Here is a 16,670-nt window from a genome sequence, read left to right on the forward strand (position 1 = left end):
GCTATCAACATTATCCATGTATCAGTCACCATGGTTTATAATCTTCTTGGCAATATTTATATTAGCATTACTGATCTTTACAATATAGTCAACCCTGTTTATTAAAAAATCAATATCAATTTAAATTAAAAAATCAAAGCTAAACTATAAAGTAATGTTGAAAAATAAAGAAATATGCTTATTTCATTTTCAGAATGACAATGGAGAAAACAATTATTAATATTAGTTGGCCATCATCATTAGTGAACTTTCATACTAAAATAAAAGTAATTACACAAAAGTTCTATGTGTAGATTATTTCTGAAATCTCAAAATCAGATGTTTATTCATTATACAAACCAGTATAATTTTTTTTTGTCTTTTGTCCTTTTTAGGGTTTCACCTGTGGCATATGGAGGTTCCCAGGCTAGGGGTCGAATCAGAGCTACAGCTGCCAACCTAAGCTACAGCCACAGCAACGCAGGATCCGAGCAGTGTCTGCGACCTACACCACAGCTCACGGTAATGCCCAATCCCTAACCCACTGTGCGAGGTCAGGGATCAAACCCACGTCTTCATGGATCCTAGTCAGGTTCGTTAACCACTGAGCCACGTCAGGAACTCCATAAACAAGTATAATTTTAATACCGTTAAACTTTCCAGTTAAAATACATGTTAGGAAAAAAACCAAATGTTGGTTGGTTAAGTGATGTAAAAAGTGGTTTCTTCATCAAATTTACCTACACTTAAATGTTTCTTAAAGTTTCATCCAAAAGCTATGTACTGATTATTTCCTATGTGTCTGGGACTCTGTTCCATATTGTGGGAAATTAAAAGCCATAATAAGCTACTTCTATAGCAAGAAGCTTTCAATCTCATATGGGCATAAAACATACATACAGTAATGAGTTATAAAACATCAGGAATAATGTAGGATTAAGAGCCATTATTACCATTAAGTTAAAAAAAAAAAAACATGAAAGTTGAGTACAGTTAATATCCTACAGGTAAAAGGAGAGAATTTTAAAATGCAGATACTATTCTAGATTGAGAAATACTATCACTATATCACAACTTTTTTTACATAGTCCCTGTACCATTTCAACGAATATCTCTCATATTTCCTTAGTCATTTTAAACTATACTATTTGAACATAAATCTTACTGTAAATAAATATCTTTAAAAATTCATTCCTTTACCAAATAAGTAAATTCCAAATGGATTAAGAGAAGGAGTACTAGGAAAATTAACTTTAAAGAATAATTTTAGGAGTTCCTATTATATGGCTCAGTGGGTTAAAAACCTGACGAGGGTTTGATTCCTGGCCTCACTCAGTGGATTAAGGATCTGGCGTTGCAGATGCAGCTTGATCTGGTGTTTCCATGGCTGTGGCACAGGCCTGGAGGTGCAGTTCCAATTTAACACCTGGCCTGGGAACTTCCACAAATAAATGATAACACAGTATTTGTCTTTTTCTCTCTGGCTTACTTCACTTAGTATGAGAGTCTCTAGTTCCATCCATGTTGCTACAAATGGCATTAGTTTGTCTTTTCTTATGGCTGAGTAATATTCCATTGTATATGTATGTACCATATCTTCTTAATCCATTCATCTGTTGATGGACATTTAGGTTTCCATGTCTTGGCTATTGTGAACAGAGTTGCAATCAACACAGTGGTGCATGTATCTTTTCCAATGAAAGTGTTGTCAGGATATATGCCCAGCAGTGGAATTGCTGGATCATATGGTAGCTCTATATTTAGGGCTCTATATTTAGGGTTTTCTTAGGAACTTCCATACTGTTTTCCATAGTGGTTGTGCCAATTTACATTCCTACCAACAGTGGAAGAGGGTACCTTTGACACCCTCTCCAGCATTTGTTATTTGTTGACTTGTTAATGATGGCCACTCTGACTGGTGTGAGGTGGTACCTCATTGTTTTGATCCGCCTTTCTTTAATAATTAGTGATACGGAGCATTTTTCATATGCCCATTGGCCATCCATATGTCTTCTATGGATAAATGTCTATTTAGGTCTTCTGCCCATTTTTCAGTTGGGTTGTTTGTTGTTGTTGTTGAGTTGCATGAGTTGTCTGTATATTTTGGAGATTAGGCCCTTGTCTGCTGCATTGTTGGCAAGGATTTTGTCCCATTCTATGGGTTGTCTTTTCATTTTTTTAATGGTTTCATTTGCTATGTAAAAACTTTTGAGCTTGATTAGCTCCCATTGGTTTATTTCTGTCTTTGTTATCATTATTCTAGGAGGTGGTAAAACAAGATGCTGCCATGATTTATGTCAAAGAACATTCTGCCTATGCTTTCCTCTAGAAGTTTTATAGTATCTGGCCTTATATTTAGATCTTTAATCCATCTGGGTTTTGTATATGGTGTTAGATGGTGTTCTACTTTCATTCTTTTACATGTAGCCTTCCAGTTTTCTTAGCACAATTTACTGAAGAGATTATCTTTCTTCCACTGTATGTTCTGTCCTCCTTTGTGATAGATTAGTTGACCACAGGTACTTGCTTTATTTCTGGGTTTTTTACCCTGTTCCATTGTTCTATATTTCTGTTTTGTGTCAGTACCATATTGTTTTAATGACTCTAGCTTTGTAGTATTGTCTAGTCAAGAAGTTTGATTCCTCCATTTTTGTTTCTCTTTTTCAATATTGCTTTGGCTATTTGGGGTCTCTTGTGTTCCCATACAAATGTTATAATACTCTGTTCTAGTTCTGTGAAGAATGTCTTTGGTAATTTGCTAGAGATTGCTTTGAATCTGTAGATTGCCTTGGGTAGTACAGTAATTGTGACAATATTGATTCTTCCAATCCAAGATCATGGTATATCTTCCTATCTTCCATCTATTTGTCTACCTTTGATTTCTTTCATCAACATTTTATAGTTTTCAGAGTATAAGTCTTTTGCCTCTTTAAATAGGTTTATTCCTAGGTATTTTACTCTTTTTAGGCAATTGCAAATGGGATGGTTTTCCTGATTCCCCTTTCAGACCTTTCATTATTAATATATAGAAATGCAATTGATTTCTGTGCATTAATTTTGTAGCCTGCAACTTTGCCAAATTCACTGATGAGTTTAACAGTTTTCTGGTGCTGTCTTTAGGGTTTTCTAGGTAAAGTATCCTGTCATCTGCAAACAGTGATAGTTTTATTTCTTCTTTTCTAATTTGGATTCCTTTTATTTCTTTTTCTTCTCTGATGGCTGTGACTAGGACTTCCAAAACTATGTTGAATAATGGTGGTAAGAGTGCACAACCTTGTCTTGTTCCTGATCTCAGTGGAAATGTTTTCAGTTTTTCACCATTGAGAATGATGTTAGCTATGGGTTCTTCATATAATGGTTTTATTATGTTGAGATTCATCACCATTTTAAATAACACTCCAAGTGAAATAGGGAGACATCACTTTAACCAAGTAATCAAAGTTAACAACAAATGTGGGCAAATCAATATGATATGACTTTAGATGTGAGGCTAATAACAATCACTTTATTCCTATCAAAATGCATAAGCTAAATGGAATAATGAATAAACAAATTGAAGGACACTGTACAAAGAAACCTACAATGTAGTTTACAAAACATTAATATCATGAAAGATAAAGACAGGCTGAGTAACTGTCCCTGGTAAAAGATAGAAAAGAAGCAAATCTAAATATAATGTGTGATTCTAGACTGGATCATGAGTTGGGGGGGAATTCTAGAAGAAATTACTGGACAACTGGAAATTTTTAAATATGAAAACTATAAATAAGATAACATCATATAAAAGTCAAATTCCCAACTTTATAGTGTGGCTATGTGAAAGAGTTTCTTCGTTCTTTGGCGATACATGCTATAGCGCTTAAAGGTGTATGGTTATGATGTCTGCACATTACTCTCAAATATTTAGCATTCAATGAGTGTATAACATGGAATACAGAGGGAAAAGTAAAAATATGCCAAGTGTTAATCTATGAATATAGGAAAAGGGTATAAAAGGTTCATTATTCTATCCTTGCAACTTTTCTATAGATCTGAAATTTTTCACAATACAAAGAAAAAAATGAAGTAGAAAAATTAAGACATTCCAACAGACATCTATCCTTATAAAAAAGCAATAGAAGGATTTTCAGAATTACTACCTGAGTTCTTTCTGCAAGAGGATGATCACATGAGTGTAATGAGTCTTTGGGCCGAGATTCTATAGTATTGGAAGGTCCATCTCCAACAAATTCACCTTTTTGTATGCTTTCGTCATGTAAAAGACGTACATTTTCTTTATCACTGTCATCCTTTGACCTTAATGCTTCTGTTGCTAATGAAACTTTTGGCATCACTGCTGTTGATCGTGAACGAATAGGCCTTCCTCTCTGAACAGTTTCCCATCCTTCAGCATCTTTACGTTCTATGAAATTAAGGGGAAAAAATGAATCAAGATTTCTTTAGATGATAAAAATTCTCAAAAACCTATAAAATAAAAATTTTCCAATATAATTCCCATTAAACATAACTAATATGAAAAATTACACTAATTACTATGCCAGTTGTATTGTGCGTGCATGTCTGTATATTCTCCAATCCCTACAACTATACTGTAGGGTAGATGTAATTATCCCTATCACACAAATGATAACACTGAGATTCATTTTAAGACTGACTTAAGGCCCTATTGTCAGAAAGTGTATACTACATGCTAACACTAATCTAAGTGTGATATAGTGTGTACTATGTGCTGGCACTGTTATAAATGCTTTACACATAACTCTTTTAATCTTCACAACCCTCTAAGATCAGTACTATCAGTTCCATTTTACCAATGAGGAAACTGAGACAAATAGAGGTTAAGTAATTTACCCAGGGTCACATACCTAGTAAAGGTAAAGTAAGATCATAAGATTGTTAAATATTAACTAAAGGAAACTACAAGGATCTAGTCCAGTATTTCACCACACACATAAGGAAATGAGGGCCTATGTCCAAAGACACATAACAAAATAGCCTAAAATAAATAAGAATGCCCACTCTATTTCAAAACGGCACAATCTGAGATACATATGTACACAGTGGCAGCCACAATTTTTAAAGTTTTATAGCTCACTATAGTCTGTCAAAATTATTACAAAGACTTCTAATTCTGGCCAAGATGGAGCAGCCTCACCTTCATCTCCAGGTCCTCGTTCTTATAACTAAATGCCCTAGAAAAACATAGAAAATAAGCACAGGAAGATTTTAAAAGACGTATAGAGGAAGGCAGACTGCCTAGGGACCCTGGGATTTGAAATGCAGCACAGAAGTGAGTTCTCTGTTTCCTTAATACTTTGTAAAAGTCCCAACCCAGAAGGACTAAATGACATGAACAAAACAGGCATCAGCAAAACCTATTCTGTCAACCCAAAGGACAGAGAAAAGAATCGCCTAAGAAAATGGAAAGTCGTTTTGGCAATATTCACTCTATTCCAACCAAACAAACTTCAGTGGAAACCTCACAATCCATCGTTTCAATAGGGGTAAGCAAAGAGCTGAACTTCCACTTCCAACCTAGCAGAAGCAGATGATGGTCTAATTCCCACACCAAAACATTGTAAGCAAAGTTGAATGCTAAGCTGAGCCTCCACTTTCAAGTGGCATTAATAAGACTGAACAAGGCAGTAGGAGGTGGAGTTACTCAGTACTCCACCTTCTCCCATCCCCAGAGTTAGTAGGAAGCTGATCTTCCACATCAGTGAGAGTTAGAACTGATAGAAACTAGTCTTCCCTGCCCTAACAGCAGGGCACAATTATGAGCACAGCCTCCACCTCCATTTAGCATCAGAGACACAGTGTGAAATAGGACTAGTCAATGTTCTTTTTTTTTTCTTTGCTTTTTAGGGCTGTACCTGTAGCATTTGGGAATTCACAGGCTAGAGGTCAAATTAGAGTTGCAGCTGCTGGCCTGCACTACAGCCACAGCAATGCAGGATCCAAGCCATGTCTGTGACCTACACCACAGCTCATAGCAACTCCGGATCTTTAACCCATTGAGCATGGCCAGGGATCGAACCCACATCTTCATGGATACTAGTCAGATTTGTAACCCACTGAGCCACAATGGGAACTCCTAGGACTATTCGATATTCTGATCTCTGCTTCCCTTGTGTCAGCAGGTCCAATCTCACCAGAATCAAGGCCACAGAGCATAGTGTTAGAAGACAGATTTACTTGGCACACAGATCCCCCTTTCCCTTGCAATGTCAGCAGGGCCCAGCAGGGAGCCAAAAATCCACTCCACCCTACAGAAACAAAATGGTGTGAATCAGTCCTCCCTTCACTTTGCCTCTGCCTTGTCTCAGTGGGGCCCAACAGAAAAGTGAGCTTACACCACCAGTAAGAGTTAAGGAAGTGGAGAAAGTTGGAGAGAGAATGTAGGACTGAAAAGAGTATTTTAAAAGTATTAAAAAGTAGTTAAGGAAAGAATGATTGAAAACTTCCCAAACTTAGTCTAAGACATAAAACTATAGACTCAAGAAACTAAGAAATCCAGAAAGACAAAAAAAAAAATTCTCATTGTGGCTCAGCGGGTTAAGAACCCAAAGTAGTCTGCATGATGATGTGGGTTCTATCCCTGGCCCTGCTCAGTGGGTTAAGGATCTGGCATCACAGCAAGTTGCAGCCTAGTCTGCAGATGTGACTTGGATCCAGTGCTATAGCTGTGGCGTAGGCCTCGGCCAAAGCTCCACATTCCTAGCCTGGGAACTTCCATACCAAAAAAATAGAAAAAGAAATTTTTTTAATAAAGATAAGACAGAACATGTAATATTTTACTTTGAAATCTGCAAGGGGAAAGTATTCTTAAATTTGTTTTGTAGTTGTTTTAAATATTATTTTTAAATTATTTTTATTCTTTATTACAGTATTAATCTTTACTATTTATTATATTTATAAACTTTTTATTATAAAGATTTTCAAATACACAATATAGAGAAAAGAGTATTAGGAACCCCATGCCCAATAATCCAGCTTCAATAATCATCAACATTCTGGGAGTTCCCACTGTGGCTCAGTGGTAACGAACCCAACTAGTATCCACAAGGATGCAGGTCTGATCCCTGGCCTCACTCAGTGGGTATTGCTATGAGCTGTGGCGTAGGTCACAGATGTGGCTCAGATCCAGCATTTCTGTGGCTGTGCTATAGACTGGCAGCTGCAGCTCCAATTCAGCCCCTAGCCCGGGAATTTCGATATGCCATGGGTATAGCCCTAAAAAGTCAAAAAATAAAAACAGAAAATAATCACCAACATTCTGCCACTCTTATTTTCTCTATTTCCCCTCCTCTATTGTTTTTTCTGAAATACTCTAAAGCAAATCCTAAACATATTTTACTCCTGTAGATATTCAGTATGTCTTCAATGGAATTTTTAAAAATATAACAATATCATTAAGGTAACCAACAAAATTACTAAGAATACCTTAAATCATATACTGTCTAGTCTGTATTCAATTTTCATCCATGTTTAACTCTTTAAAAACAGTACATGCTATACATTTCTGCTCTGTACTTTAAGTATCTACATAATTTTTTAAAAATTATAAAATCACACACCAAAAGAAAAATACAAGTAAATTATTAAGTTTGATAAGAGATTTCCGATTCCAGATATTTAACCGGCCTACCCGCACTGGAGCACTATGATTAAATACTTGCTATACTGACAACACACAGAAATTCCTGGGCCAGGGATCAAACCCAAGGCACAGAAGTAGCAAGACCAGATCCTTAACCACTATTAATAGTTTTTAGAGAAAAGTAACTCCCTATTAATACTTTTTAGAGGAAAACGCCCTTCTTTGAAAGCTTCTTTATAGAAAGAAATACTGCTTAAAACTTAGGCCGTTAATAACCCATTAACCAATAAAATGGCCAACACAAACACTATTATGCAAGTTTTTTAAAAATTTGAAATAACTGAAGTCAAAAGAGGAGTATATCAAAACATAAAGTATAACATAGGTCTATTAGACAGTAATAAATTAGTTATAAATTATATTTTAAAGAATCTTCTGTAAAAACTATATTGAAAAATTGTTCACATATTGAAGGATGTTTGCAGAGAACAGTAAATCGTGCATGTAAACTGTCAAAGAACTTCTAAAATACCTAAAATAATTGTGTAAGTGTGCAAAATTCAAAAAATTATAATTCGTATCACACCTATTACACTTTAGAATCTGAGTAATTTTTAAATTTTCACTAATGTCATTAATAAAATAGCACTAAATTTGAGTCATTAATAACTGAAAAGCAATGGAATAATCCCAATCGACCTGCGATCTGTTATGATTTGAGTTTATCAATGATATAATTCACTAATATTCTGTTCAATGTTCAAGAAAAAATATTGCTTTATTATAATATCCCTTTTAGGTTTTGATATGAAAGTTATGGTGGCATCATAGAATGATCTTTTATTTTCAGGAACAGTTTCTATAAGATTGATGTTATCTCTACATAAAATGTTTGGAAGAATTCATAGGTGAAACCATCTTGACCTGAAGTCTTCTTTATGGAAAAATGTTTAATTATTAATTCATATTTTTAAATACTCATAAGTTCCTTCAAGTTTTTGTAATTCTTGCAAATCAAGTTTTGTTATATCATGTTTTTTAAGTTATCTGTCAATGTCTTCTAGGTTTCTAAATTTAGTTTATAATACTGTTCATAATTTCCTTTTAAATATCTGTGGGATCTCCACCAATGTCTCTGCTTCATTCCTGGTACTATGCCTTGTCTCTTCTTCTTGGTAAGTATTATTGGAAGTCTGCTAATTTTTTTGAATTGAAAAGTAGTTGATTTACAATGCTGTTAATTTATGCTGTACAGCAAAGTAATTCAGTTATACATATACATACATTTTAATATTCTTTCCCGCTACATATAATCATGAAATATTGAATATAGTTCCCTGTGCTATATAGTGACATCTTACTATTTATCTATTTTATGTTACTACTTTGTATCCATTAATCTCAAACTCCTAATTTACCCCTTCTCCTCTTTTACTCTTTGATAACCTTAAGTTTGTTTTCAAAGTCTGTGAGTCTGCTTCTGTTTTGTAAATAAGTTAATTGCATCATATTTTAGATTCTACACATAAGTGATATCATATGATATGTCTTTCTCTGACTTACTTCACTCAGTATGATAAGCTCTAGGTCCATTCTTGTTGCTGCAAATGTCATTATTCCATTCTTTTTATGGCTGAGTAGTATTCCATTGTGTGTTTATGTGTTTGAATACACATATACGTATACACACACACACACACACACACACACACATATTTTCTTTATCTATTCAACTGTTGATGAATATTTAGATTGCTTCAATGTCTTAGATACCATGAAGAGTGCTGCTTTGAACATTGGAGTGTATGTATCTTTTTGAATTAGTTTTCTCCAGATTTATGGCCAGAAGTGGGATTGCAGAATCATGTGGGAACTCCGTTTTTAGTCTTTTAAGCGACCTCCATACTGTTCGCCATAGTGGCTACTCCAATTTAAATTTCCACCAACAATTTAGGTGGGTTCCCCTTTTTCCATCCCCTTTAGCATTTATGTGTAGACTCTTTAAAGATGGCCATTCTGACTGCTGCAAGGTGATGCCTCATTGAAGTTTTGATGTGCATTTCTTTCATAATTATCGATGTGGAGCATCTTTTCATGTGCCTATTGGCCAACTATATGTCTTAGGACATAGGTCTATTTAGTTCTTCTGTCCATTTTTCAGTTGGATTGTTTTCCTTTGTTGTTGAGTTACATGAGCTATTTTTATATTTTAGAAGTTAAGCCCTTGTCAGTTGCAGCACTTGCAAATATTTTCTCCTATCCTCTAGACTGTCTTTTTGTTTTTTAATAGTTTCCTTTGCTGTACAAAAGCTTATAAGTTGGATTAGGTCCCATTTGTTTATTTTTGCTTTTATTTCTAGTTGAAAGACCAACCTAAGAAAACACTGCTATGATTTGTATCAGAGAATGTTTTGACAATGTCTGCTCCTAGAAGTCTTATGGTATCCTATTTTACATTTAGGTCTTTAAACCATTTTGTGTTTGTTTTTGTATACATTGTGAGGAAGTATTCTAATTTCATCAATCTACATGCAACTGTCCAGCTTTCCCAACACCACTCTCTGAAAAGACTGTCTTTTTCCTACTATATTCTTGCTGACTTTGTTCAAGATTAACTAAACATAGGTATCCACAGGTATTCACTTCTGGGCTCTTTATTCTATTCCACTGATCCATATGTCTGCTTCTGTGTCATTACCATGCTGTTTTGATTATTGTTGCTATGTAATATTGTCTGAAGTCTGGGAGAGTTATGCCTCCTGCTTTATTCTTTATCCTCAGGATTGCTTTGGCAATCTAGGTCTTTTATGGTTCCATATAAATTTTAGGATTATTTGTCCCAGTTCTGTGAAAAATGTCATGGGTAATTTGACAGGAATCACATTAAATCTCTTGACTGTTTTGGGTAGTATGGCCATTCTAACAATATTAATCTATAAATCTGTTAATTTTATAAATCCATTTAAAGTACTACCTTTTTGCTTGTTAATTTTTTTCTATTGTCACCTACATCTCTTCTTTACATATCCTTTGAGGTTTTATTTTTTTCTAAATTCTTGAGATGGACACAGTATGGATTTTATTTACCTACTCTTTTTTGCCTTTTAGGGCTGCACCTGTGGCATATGGAAGTTCCCAGAATATAGGTCGAATTGGAGCTACAGCTACTGACCTACACTACAGCCACAGTAATGCCAGATCCAAGACGTGTCCGTGACCTACACCTCAGCTCAGAGTAATGCTGGATCCTTACCCCAAAGAGCGAGGCCAGGGATTGAACCCATGTCCTCATGGATACTAGTCAAGTTTGTTACCACTGAGCCATGACAGGAACTCTCAGAATATGGATTTCAGGTTTACTTCCTTTCTAATAGGTGTAATTGAGGCTAGATATTTTCCTCAAAGCATATCTCTACCTTAATCCCACAATACTTTTAAATGTTCATTTTCATTCCATTCACATTTTCTAATTTTCTTTGTGATTTCTTCCCTGACTTATTCAGAAATGTATTCCAAAATTCCAAAAATTTGAGAATTGTATCTTTTTATAATTAATTTCTAACTCCATTTCACTATGCTCAGACAGACAGAATGACTTCAATCATCTGAAAGTTGCTGAAACTTGTATAATGGCTCAGCATGTGTCAATTCTGCTAACCATTCTCCAGGTGTACTTAAATAGCTGTTTGGACTTACAGGCATAACAAAGTAGCCTATATCAACATTAATCTTCCTCCTGTTAAACATAACTATAAGAGCTAGGCAAAATATATAAATGAATTGTTTAAAGGCCTTGGAAAGAATAACCATTATAGGCAAGATTTGAGGAACTAAAATTTCTGAGAAAAGAAAGAGTCAACACCATGAAATCCACATACACCCTAGCATTCTCCCTAAAGACCTTTGGAATTCACAGTGAAGGAGAAGTGAGTCCGAGTAGAAACCAGCAGTACTGTCTAGTTGAAACAGATACCTAAGTTCATTGAGTCTAAAGCAACTGGGACTTCAGGGGGGAAAAATCATGGAAATGGGGGAAAATGCAAGAAAGGAAGCCAAAAAAATCTACTTTCAATCTTTCCTTAAGAAGTCTGACAACTGCTAAGCTTTGCATACACAGGGCAAGACTCCAAGGCACCTAGCACAAAACAGCAGCTGGGATGCTAATGAGCTAAGCAGAAACTGTAGCAACTGTATGGTGCTGATGAAACAAAAGCTGGAATTCAGGAATGAAATGGCCTTGGCAAACACCTCAGGTTTTCAGTTGAGACCAGAAAAGGAATAAGAAAAAACTAAAACACATCAATGTCAATAAAACCTCAAATCAAATCTTGATGGGATGGGGTATGATGCTGTTCTCTTATTATCAGAAAAAAAATTTTTTAGAAGGAACCTCTGTAACTTTTAATATACAATATTAAACATTCAATTAAACATTATGAGGCATGCTAATAAAAGAGACAAATAACTGAAAACTCCCCCAAAAATGTTTTTGAAAATGACAAGCGCAAAGGTAGTTCAGACATTTTATTTTCCAGACACAGAATTTCAAAATAGCTATAATTAATATATTCAATAAAATACAGATTAGACATAAAAAATAGAGGATTAGTGGACTAGGAGACATATCAGTAAAAACCATCAAAAGAAAGGAAAAGAAAAAGCATTATTTGTTAGACATAGCAATTATGTCAACTTCATTAATCATGTTCGTTAGATATTGATCTTTATATGGACTATCAGTTGAGAGAGTTGTTAAAATCTCCCAATATATAGATTTTTTTCCTCTCAGTTTTTTAAGATTTCATGTTTTGAAAATGTTATGTACATATCAATTTAGAATTATTTTATCACTATTGAAATAATTAAAAAGTATCTCTCTTTAAGATGTTTTTTGGCTACTCTATTTTGTCTGTTACTAGAATAATAATGACTTTGATTTGAATAGGCTATGTATAGAATATCTTTCTCTGTCTTTTTCCTTTGATTTTTCTATGTCTTCACATTGAAGGTGTATCTCTCTTGTAAGCAGAATATAACCAGGGGTTTTTTTGTTTGTTTTTTGCTTTTTAGGGCTACACCTGCAGCATATGGACATTCCCTGGCTGGGGGTCTAACTGGAGCTACAGCTGCTGGCCTACACCACAGCCATGGCAACTTGGGATCCAGGCCACATCTACAACCTACGCCACAGCTCATGACAATGCCAGATCCTTAACCCACTGAGTAAGGCCAAGAATCAAACCCACATCCTCATGGTTACTAGTTGGGTCATTACCACTGAGCCACAACGGGAACTCCTAACTGGGCTTTTTTTAATCCAATTTTATAATCTTTGTTTTCAAAATTTAATAGACCATTTACATTTAATGTGGGGATGGTATATTTGCATTTATTTCTATCCTTGTAATTTGTTTTTGATTTGTCTCATGCTTTGCATTTCTTTTTTTCTATGTTCTTGCCTTCTTTTGGATTAATCAAAAAGATTATTAGGGAGTTCCCATTGTGGCGCAGTGGTTAACAAATCTGACTAGGAACCATGAGGTTGTGGGTTCGGTCCCTGCCCTTGCTCAGTGGGTTAACGATCCGGCGTTGCCGTGAGCTGTGGTATGGGTCACAGACGCGGCTTGGATCCCGCGCTGCTGTGGCTCTGGCGTAGGCTGGCAGCTACAGCTCCAATTAGACCCCTAGCCTGGGAACCTCCATATGCTGCGGGAGCGGCCCAAGAAATGGCAAAAAGACAAAAAAAAAAAAAAAAAAAAAAGATTATTAGCTGAACATTCTTTTACTCCTTGTGGTTTTCTTGAGTTTATAATACACATCCTTGACTTATGATGTCTAATACAAACGAGTACTTTTGTATGTATTAGTACTTCCCAGACAAAGCAAGAAGCTAGAAATTATAACTCCATTTATTTCTCTCTTATTTTTGGATTACTGTCATAAACTTTCACTACATATATAGGTCAAGCTCCACAAGGCATTGTTTCACACAAACACATTTAATGTGATCCAGTTGTTTACTGCTTGTTAGGCTCTTCATTTCTTCATGTATTTCTGAGTTTCTATCTGGGATCATTTTCCTGTATCTAACAAACTCTCTGTGGTATTTCTTTTACTGTAAGGTCTGCTGATTACAAATTCTCTCAATTTTTATTTGCCTGAACTATCTTTATTTCATCTTCATTTTGAAGGCTATTCTTGCTGGTTGTAGAATACAATCTTGTCAGTTATTTTCTTTCAGCACCTTCAAGATCTCATTCCACTGTCACCTGGCTTTCATCAGCTTACTCTAACTCCTCTGAAATGTCTTTTTTAAAGTTACTTGTAAAGGTTTTCCCTTCCCTTTGATTTTTAGCATTTCTATTAATATTGCATCTAGATGAGATTTGTTTTGTATTTTTTCCTGCCTGGAGTTTATAGTGCTTCTTGAATATGAGAACTGATGTCTTCTCACAATTTGGGGAAATCTTCTTCAAATGTTGCTTTTGCATCATTCCCTCCAACCCTTCACAGAGAGGTGTGCCTCCTATGCTCTCCTATGCATTCTCCTCTTTTCTCTCCATGATTAAGCCTCAATATTTTCTACTGTACTTAGAATTAATTCAATCCTAACTCTTCTTAATATGTGCAAATATATCAGTTATTTTAAGAATTTCATTTACCTTTCTGGATTCCTTTCTTTCAGGGTGCTGTGACCATAAAAAATCTGGACAGGCTGCTCTCTAGACATGTACATAGCTATCATTCTGGGACCATCAGCATAGAATTATTACCTTTGCCTCATCTCTATGCTGGTTCCCTCTGGCAGTGACAGTGCCCATGGAGTTAAAATTTTTGAGACCTTGCTTGTTTCAAAATATCTTTAATCTACTCTCACATCTAATGGATAATTTAGCTGGACATAAAAGTTTAGCTTAGAAATTGTTTTCCTCCAGAATTTTGAAGACATTGCTCAATTTTCTTGTGGCTTCTAGAGATATTTTTGAAAAAGCATGTCATTCTGATTCCTGGTCATTTGTATATAAACTTATTTTTTTCTCTGATTTTTAGAGCTTCTCATCATCTGTAGCATGAATAAATTTCCCAACATGTTTTGACATCACTCTAGTTTCATCCACTGCAGTGGGCACTTAATGGGCCCTTTTGTAAAAAACTTACTATCTCCCAGTTACACAAGATTCCCTTTAATTATCTATTTCATAACTTTTTCCTTTCCTTTATCTTTCTGTAATACACGTTATTCAAATAGTGGATCTTCCCATTAGCTAATTTTATATAGCAAGCCTGAAACTTAGCATTCTTAAAACACTAACCATGTTACTCCCATGCAATTGTTTGAGTCCGGAATCTGAAGAGTGCTCAGTTGGAATGGGGAAGGAGTAAGAGGGAGCTTATCTCATCTCCACATGGTGTCAGCTAAGGTGATTCAACTAAGATCAGAGTTCATGATAGTCTCTCACAACAAGGCTGAAGCCTTGATACTTGCTGCTCACTGAGACAGCTAGATTCTCTTTCTCATGGCCTCCTTCTCTTCACATGGTCTCTCACTATTCAGCAGCCTTCTTGGGTTTCTTTTCATGTAAGCTGGCTTCCAACAAGGAAAAAATGGAAGATACAAGGCCTCTTACCTGCTAAGCTAGGAATTTACCAAACATCACTCTAAATATGTTCCACCAATCATATCAAGTCAAAGGACCAACCAAAGATTCAAGAGGAGGGAAAACAAACTCCACCTTTTGATAGTGGAAGTGGCGTACATGCAAGAGGATGAGAGAAACTGTTGTCATTCATCTTTGAGGACAATCTATCACAGTCCACAATCTGGCTTCCAACACTAGCAGACATTTATCCAATTATAGAATCAGCCTTAAATTTAGAACAATAATATCTCATGATCTATATAAGGTGTTGATATGTTCCTCAGGTGTAAGTTCTTTTCATCTGGAAACCTGGCAGTGTAGTGGTAGAAGAGGGCTTGAAGAGGAAGTGAGAATAAGGCATTTCAACATTACTTTTATCAATAGTCTTTCACTTAATTTCTTTGTTTTCAATATAGTACTGCCACCTTCCATTGTGCCTGGTATCCCTTAGGTCAAATATCATCTTTGGTACCTTTTCAAGAGAATAAATCTCCAATATTCTGTTAGAATGATAGGGATACATCTATTCTAAACCTGTTATTCAGAATTATGGGGAAGCATGGAGGATTTGAGATTCTTCTTAATCCCTACCTCTATCCTCACTTCCAGACACACATGCTCCCACCAATTTCTGATACTTATGGAGGTTATGTGGAACAAACTGGATTACTTACTAGTTTTTTCCACCCTCTGAGCTAAGGATTCAGCTAGTTCATGCAAATGTCTCCACTGGTCTTTCTACTTTCCAACTTCCAAAAATTTGTTCATATCCTCTCTTTTCCTGTCTCTTTTTCCTAAATCCTATTTTTAAATTATTTTTTATCATTTTTATTGAGTTTGGAGAAAGAGCAAAGTAAATTCTTGTGTTCAACCTGTCATCTATAACAAAAATCAATTTTACAGTATATCAGTACTAACTTGAGTACTATAGCTACCATAATTATAAATAACTTGACATATACAAAAAATTCACCATGCATAACAGTCATCAAAACTCCAAAACTGAAAACCAAAGTGGTCAAAAATGAAACTTCCTGATATGTTAACCAACTATTTTTAAGCCTAGTCATAATCAAGACCTATCATTTCACCTCAACCAAATGGGTTACACTCATAAATAATCTGAGGGTACTGCTTTTAACAAAATCATGATATATGCTAATACCATGATTCCTTAAGTTCTTTTCAGTTTTGATTTTTTAACACATTTCTCTCAGACTCTTTTAATATACAGAAACTAAATTTATGATTCCACATTTTCCTATCTTTCCCTAAGAGAAAGAACTCATGCCTACTCTCAATTTTCTACCACACAATCTGTACAGAGAAAGCAAAGGCAATGTATTACATAAAAACAAGGAGTATATTTGAAATAACCCAATACAATTTACTGATACCCAGACAGAAAAACAACAACAACCATAATGCAAAGGTGGCAATGCCTTTATTGT

The 16,670-nt window shown here is 35.2% G+C and overlaps 1 protein-coding gene across 5 annotated transcripts in view; it reads right to left on the reverse strand.

Annotated features, from left to right (window-relative positions):
• The window catches only part of SCAPER (S-phase cyclin A associated protein in the ER), a 429,066-nt gene that overhangs the window by 326,695 nt on the left and 85,701 nt on the right, over nucleotides 1-16,670 (reverse strand). For all 5 annotated transcript variants that reach the window (XM_021099014.1, XM_021099012.1, XM_021099013.1 and 2 more), the window contains one exon: nucleotides 4,119-4,381. In XM_021099014.1, the coding sequence (XP_020954673.1) occupies nucleotides 4,119-4,381 (263 nt within the window). The remainder of the gene's footprint in view (nucleotides 1-4,118; nucleotides 4,382-16,670) is intronic.

Source organism: Sus scrofa, chromosome 7 (assembly GCF_000003025.6).
Source record: "Sus scrofa isolate TJ Tabasco breed Duroc chromosome 7, Sscrofa11.1, whole genome shotgun sequence".
NCBI lineage: Eukaryota > Metazoa > Chordata > Mammalia > Artiodactyla > Suidae > Sus > Sus scrofa.